This window comes from Apaloderma vittatum, unplaced genomic scaffold (assembly GCF_000703405.1).
Source record: "Apaloderma vittatum isolate BGI_N311 unplaced genomic scaffold, ASM70340v1 scaffold8191, whole genome shotgun sequence".
Classification (NCBI taxonomy): Eukaryota; Metazoa; Chordata; class Aves; order Trogoniformes; family Trogonidae; genus Apaloderma; species Apaloderma vittatum.
The window spans coordinates 88469-96019 of NW_009700841.1; the positions used below are offsets into that span (position 1 = coordinate 88469).

At 36.6% G+C, this 7551-nt stretch overlaps 1 protein-coding gene across 1 annotated transcript in view; it reads right to left on the bottom strand.

Annotated features, from left to right (window-relative positions):
• Positions 1 to 6549, bottom strand: part of NHLRC2 (NHL repeat containing 2) — a 25310-nt gene extending 18761 nt beyond the window's left edge. The window contains exons 1-2 of the mRNA XM_009878900.1: positions 6465 to 6549; positions 5411 to 5563 (exon numbers count right to left, since the gene is read on the bottom strand). Of these exons, the coding sequence (XP_009877202.1) occupies positions 5411 to 5563; positions 6465 to 6549 (238 nt within the window). The remainder of the gene's footprint in view (positions 1 to 5410; positions 5564 to 6464) is intronic.
• Between the last annotated feature and the right edge of the window lie 1002 nt (positions 6550 to 7551).

Genomic DNA, 7551 nt, shown 5'->3' on the forward strand with positions numbered 1-7551 from the left:
TATATATACAAAACATTGAAACTCAGAAATAACATTTCAGCAAAATTAATGAACTTAATGGCCATTACTTCCCCAGCTGGCTGACATTTAGTATGTCATAAATTATTCTTAGTTTTTGAACCTCTCCATGATAAGGTAGAAAATATTTTCAAATGTGCTAATTCAAATAAAATAATCAAATTATGGGTAAGTTGTAGCAGTTCTACTGATACCTTTTTCCCAGATGTTTGTGAAACTTCTTTGACTTTTGATCCCTACACATAACTATGGTGTTCTAGAAAACTAATTCTTTACCACAGTTAACTAGGAATCACAAATCTAACACAGAATTTGGAAGCCCAGTAACTTCAGCATATCTAACTCTAGTTAAACAGTAAAAAAATAATCTACAGGCTTCTGAAATCAATACAGTATTCAAGAAACACTTGTCAGAAACCAGGCAGGCTCGAACCCCTTCTTTAAAAGAAAAAAAAAAGGAGGGGGTGAAAAGGATCAAATAATTGATTTTCCCCTCCCCTCCTTAAAATGTTTAAATTAATTTCTATATTTGATTAATAAAGACAATGAAGAGTTTAGGTCTTCCCATAGCAGGGATAAATGTATTTGAAATACTAATATAAAGGTGTCACATAAGCATAAAGCAATATAATTCTGCTTATATTCACTCCAGACACAATACCAACTCTAAAATTGATAAAAAGCACAAAATAACAGGCTTTCTTGATTTGTTTGCTTGGTTTCATGAAATCCAAACACAGAAACAAAAATCTATGGCTCAGACTTCAGCTGCTGTTCCCTTGGGATAAGAAACAAATCTATTTCTTCCCCACATAGACAATTATAAGCGGCCTCAAATTTTAGACTCCCCCTACCTCCTCAAGAGAAAGTGATGAGCCAGCCTGCCTTCAGTAAAGCCACGTTTCAGAACCTTTCAGGAGCAAAAAAAGAGGACTGCTCCCCGACAACCCCCCAAAACCACCACATCCTCTTTCAGGGCTTTAAATTATGTTTCTCCACCAAATGAAGTAAACTGTGCACACGACATCAATTACAGCAGACTTTGTCTCATTTTGTACTTTTAGCTTTAAACATAATCTTGTTAAAAAGTAACTTGTCCAGTTCTAGCTAAAGTAAGGAAGATAACAACAGTAACCATACAGTTGCAGAAAGCTGTAATACAGTGATTTTAAACTAGGGCTGTTAATCTAACGGAAATTCTTATGACACTAACCTTACTACTTCTCCAAAAATCACTTACATTTCTGGGTAGCGCAAGCATTTTGTAACCACAGATCACAACTGGGATCTTTCCACTTCTTTGTCCAAGTAAAATTTCCACTTTTTTATGTGATCGTTTATGTTATTTTGAGTAGAGGAATGAAATTAAATGGGAAAGGAAAATATCCTTAGAGTTGACACCCAACTTTAGTATTAGAAATTATTTTGAAAATGTACTTTTTTTTTTTTAACCCAGTCAGGTCTATAAAAACAATCAGCATTTATAAACCCTTTTATCAGTAGCATTTAAATGAAATATCCTTCCTTCCAATGTCTACAGGTGGATTCCTTATAGTACTGTATTTTTTCAGTAACACAATACCAAAACCCAAAGATAACTTGGAGTCTATACAGGGTGACATGGAGGAAGAACAACCATTATCCAATCTCATCCAATTCAGATGATGCCTACACACTGAAATACAACTGTAGATCCTCAAAGAACTTCAAAAGGTTATTAAATGAGACGAGAGAGGGCTGAACTAGGGCCCAAAAAGTAACAGCTGTAAACAACTACATCCAAGGACATGGTTTGGAAGGGAATGTGGTATTTACTGTTACGCTTTTCTCCTGGCTTTCTGGTAGAGATGCAATCTCAGTAGCTGGACATGTTTGTTCTACCCTCATCTCTGGTTTTCTGGTAAAACTGTAAGAAAGGCAGCTACTTCAGTTCTTAAATAACTGTATCATTTGAGCTCAGATGAGTTTGTTTCCTTCCAAAAAAACCCTAAATTAATCTTAGGTTGGCCTTTTATTCAGTTACAGAGAAATGGAAAACCATTTTTCTCTTTTAGGCCCTCTCTCAACTGTAAAACAAAACAATAGAGATCAACATCTTTAACGTGACAACAGAAAAGTTAGTGCTGCAGAATAAAAGGTTTAGCTGAACGTAACAATTTCATGGATACAGAACTAAAACACTACTATAACCAATAGAGTCTTTTTTCATCCTATAGGTGCAGTATGTTCCAATATCAGACAGTTGAGCTGCAGTATCATTAGCTGCTGAACAACAAGCAGCAGGTCAAATATTTTAAGTGTAATGGAACCAGCAGCAGTTCTTATATTTGTCCTTCAAAAATATTACTAAAGCTAGACAGACAGTTCTATGCTGAACACCTATATAGCACAAATAAGTCATAACATCCTTTCATGAAGGAAACTCTTGATGGATGCTTTGCTGAGATATAAGAACATGCACACCAGTTAAGACACTGAATTTGAAGGATTATAACCAAGCACAGCGCTGGACTTACGCCAAGCTATTTCTGAATATTAAAAAGTACTCCCTCTTATAGAAGTAATTTCTGGGCTGCTGATAACATGAACTGAATATGCACTGGAGTTTAAAATAACTTTCTGAATGCCACTTGAAACACAGAAATAGCACCACTGAAGATAGCAGTGAGAACATATCAGATAAAGATGCTAGGTGACATTTAATCCTATGGAGAGCAATCTTCGTTTTGAAACAGACCTCCTGCAGTTCCAGACAACAGAACTATGTGCATATGTATATAAGGGTTTAAGACCACCCTAAAACTACAGCTTCTCGTATTCAGATTTCTCACGTCTGATGACAACACTGCTGACGCTTCAACACACCCTACATCAGAGGGCATTTGGAAAAAACGTATCAAAAAAATGTATGTATATAATAAACAATCAAAAAAAGACATTGTATCAGTATTGAGGTCTGTTCTTAATTATGCAGAAAAATACAGGCAACGTTCCTTCAAATATTTAAACAATAGATTAAAGATCCAAATGTATTATGAGACAGGTGCTTTGTCAAAGATCCTTGTTTTGATTCTGACTAATACTGTCTGCTAAGTCAACAGCATGGTAAATAAATACATGAAATGTGTAAATAAATCACGTTTACAAATGTAAATTTAGCAAAGATGTAGTTTCACTATATACTTAATCTGGCTTGCTGCTGCCAAAATAAGTTGTGTTTCTCATCTTTTGCACTAAACTCAGTTTTTTTGTAACCATGTGGTGATAGATTTTGGAAATGATCCAACCAGAAGTGAAGGGACTTCCATTAACTAAAGAAAAGAGTGGATTAAGATAGAATGAAACTCCAGAATAAGATGCATTCTTAAAGCATTTTTGGTATCTCTGACATTCCTTCTACTTTGGTTTTACTCTCCCAACATTTATCTTTCTCAAGTTTCTCAAATTAACAACTCTCCCCTCCTTCTTCTCCTAGTAATTAGTAAATCATGTTTGGCTTTAGTGAAGCAGATATACACTCATCTAAGACCATCTACCGAAGTGCTTTTCTATGGCCTTGACAAATTTATACATAGTACTGTAACGCCAAAATTTACACATTTAGCAAAGCAAAGAATGATGAAAGTATCCTGAACAGTCTGACAAGCAAAACATGAAAACAGTAGGAAACAACCAAAAGGGATATCTACATTAAAAAAAAAAGCAAAGCATTTTTCTTTTTGTTTGAACCATCAAGCGCCTTAATCTCTTCCTGAATCCAACTGCTACACTCCCTTTCCTAATGGACTAAACTTAAGATTAATGTTTCGCACACCTGCTCTTCTTTCCTTTTTTCTCTCTCTGGTTCCTGCAGTAACAGGAGAGCTCAAATGCAAAAAGAACTTTGTAGGACAGCTCAAATGCAAAAACAATTTATCACCTATCAGGAGCAAAGTACTTTCCTTGAGTAATAACTCCTATGACAGGAAGTTTAATACAAGTCAAACAAAAAACCACGTCTTCAGTTCAGAGTGCTGCAGCCTCTTCCACACCCGTACAGATACTCAAACGCTTTAAAGAGAGCGCTTGTGAGGCGAGGTTGTTCAAATGAGTAATGTGTTATCAACTGATTTAACAGCTTGGTCTTAAAAACCAGATTAAGGATATGGCAGCTATGTTAACAAAATAAGACAAAATATTTATCATTTCCAGAGATTCCAGTGTTAATCTTCTGAACTCTCAATCTAGACCTTCTTCCCAGCATGTCTGATTATCCACAGCAGTCCACTGAGCATTTGCTAATCACCTGCCACTTAACACTGCCTTCCGTTCTCAAAAAATGCCATTAGAGTTTTTCCTTTTTAGATAAAGTTCCCGATATCTGAAACTTTATACCAAATCACAAATTCCTCCAAAGAACACAGGTAAGCTTTCCAAGGTAGAAAAATCAGTTTATCTGAGTCTTCTGTAAAGAGCTATGTAAATCTACAATATAGAAGTGAACTACTTAAAGAAGCTGAAATTTCAAAGACACTGTAATTTCTTTTTCTAGTGAATGAAGGTAACATGTGAAGATAAATGCTGTCAAAATCAAAACCAATCGGAAACACCAATGGAGAATCAGACAGTAGAAGATAATTTTATATGTATTATACTTAATACAATATTTTTAGGGTTGAAAGCAACACTGTTCTTCATCTCACTGTTCAGTCTATTAAAATATCTGAGATAAGTGAGTAGCTGATACATTCTGTGTAAGACCACAGTTTATCTCTGACAAGTCATCACGATGACAAGAGACTGCATGCTAAATAGTAACTACTCTGCATTTTTATTCACTCAGAGAGAGAGATTTCATCTCAGATGTAGCTTTAACAAACCTAATTCCCCCTCCAGAATAGGACTACTAATGGTATATTTGTATTTGCCAATGCAAAAAAAAATCTAAAACCAAAAATCTAAACCAAGCTTGCATATTTTATTTTAGTTAGAATGGAAAAAACCAAGTAATCATAACTATATCCATTCTACTACCTTTACTATATTCTTCTCAGAGTGGGTTCCTAAGCCACGTGTAGAGGGATACTTGCATGAACTTCGAGCTCGCATCTTACATCCTTGTGTAGCTTTTTGCAAACAGCCTTATTTATGAGGGTATCAGATTTGGGCTTCAAGTGCATATCCTGTTTCTTTAATTATACAGACACAACAGATACCTTATTTAACCCCATTTAAAAATGTGATGAGAGTATACACAGTCACCTTTTTTAGGCTACTTAAAAGATTAGAAGACAATTTTAGGCACCCCTGAAATTTTGCCAGCTGTTTAGCAACCAGCAACAAAGTGACTCAGCTACTCCGCTTGCAACACTGCCAGGAAATTCTATTCCAAGCAAGCCAAAAGCACTTTTACCTTTATCAGAGTACTGGTGCTCCAGTGCGTGGAGATCGGGCAGCAGGTGCAAGCAATTGATGCAGCAGTAAGTAAAGAAATCCAACACCACAACTTTTCCACAAAGGTCTTTGTGAAGAGAAATAGGACCTTCGGTGTTTAACCACTGTAGATCTGGAAATCAGAGAACAGTGATAGCTGGTTAGGGGAAGGGTAGGGAGAGGCAGACACTTATACCTAATTTGCACACCACCACACAACCTTCCTGGGACATTTACTTACAAAAAAAAAAAAAAAAAAAAAAGGCAAATATCCGTTTCTGTGCAAGTAGAAAAGCAAACCAAAAGTCTTAGATTTATCCAACTCATCCTTACGTTCCACAATTCTTCATAATTAGTAAATGAAAAGAAATACTACTAACAAAGTTAATGTAATACTGAAAGTAGAGTTTATATACTTGTAAAAGCACCTTTTAGTTGAAAGAATATGTAAGCCTCGGAACAATTTTTACCCGATTTTAAACCACAAACTATTTAACCCCTAACGATACGGGTAACGATTAGTCATTTAGAACTCACATAAACACTAGTAAACTAAAGACCTGTTGAACCCTCAGGGATTTTTCCAATTTTGGAAAGAACTGATTTAAGAGATGACTGAAATATTTTTGTGTTTATCGTTTTGATCTTATTTTTCAAAGTCTGAAATGACAGCAATAAATTAATCCTGCTATTTGGGAAGAAATAAAACCTTTTCATATATACTCAACAGTACTCTAAGTGATTGATTTTAACCACTTTATACGAGACATGAAAGCATACTCTTCTCGCAGGTAACTGATACTCCTCTGACCCTATTAAAAAGCGGTGTCAAAATAAATAAATAAATAGCCTAGAACATGGTCTGTCATTATTATAAGTTCACATTTCTGAAAGTAATGGGGTAAAAAGATAGATGTGGTACAATGCAAAGCTGAACTACATTTTTGAAAGCCTATTTTTTTAAAATGTATGCTGACTAATCTAAAAATACTCAAAACTTCCACTCTGACAGTTTCAGCAAACTAAGTTCTTACTGCTCCAGGAGCAGGTATTGCTGCCGAAGTCAGAAGGAGGCTTGTTTCCTGTTTCACTAAGAGGAGGATGGGTCTTTATCTCCATATACTCAGTAAACCTAAATGAATGCACACAGATTCTGATTTGGTGACAATACTGAGAATAACTTACCCAGTGTATGCATTGTTTCCAAAGTATAAGGGCTTTATTGTTTAGTTTTCACAAGAAAAGGCTATTTATTTTACATTGCTACTCTCCTCTTCACAAGAATTAAAGTAACTCTCAGTAACAAAAATACTAAAAATGAAAAACTTTGGCTATCTATCTGAGCTCTTTTTAGAGGATCAAATAAGCTTTGACAGAACACATAAAGTGAAACAATGTAAATGACAGAGATGAAACAATATTAACAACAAAGTTCAGTTCTGGGGTTCGAATCCGGACAGAAAGAGCATTCCCTTTGCTCCACTGGTTAAAAGTCAAAAATCATTCCCATGGCACACATGTGATTTAACCCTGAATTTCACCTCCTGAGGTCACTCTCTTCCAGACAGGAGCTCCCACAGTTGCCGAGAGCCTCACTAAGGTCAAAAGGACCCTGAGCAGGACTTGCAAGATGTTGCAAGACTTTGATTTCCTACTTACAAGAAGCGATATAGAAATGTGTGAAAGGGGCGCAGGCACACACAGGGTTTGTTTTAGCAAGGACACAGAACTGACGAGCCCAGGGCAGGGCTCTCAGGGGAACATCCTCGGTGGCTGCAGCGAAACCAAGGGAGGTGAGGAGAAAAAAAGATGCAGGAGCTGGTGACCAGCGAGAAACATCAGTATACTGTACGGAAAGGAAAGGCTTTATTAAAAAAAATTAATGAAACTACCAGAGATTTAGAAGGGAGGCTTTAAAGAAGGGGTTTCGGCAACCGCTACCGGGGGAACATTGACAAAAGAGCCCTTTTTTCCCAGCCCTTCGCTCCCGGCACTTTCAGCAATGGCATTTCTGTAACTAGAAGCGCTTTCTGAAAAAGCCGCTCACGGAGCCGTCATTACAGGGCCCTCGCAGGCAGCGGGACCCCACGGAAAATGCCGCCCGTGGAGGGGTCACACCTC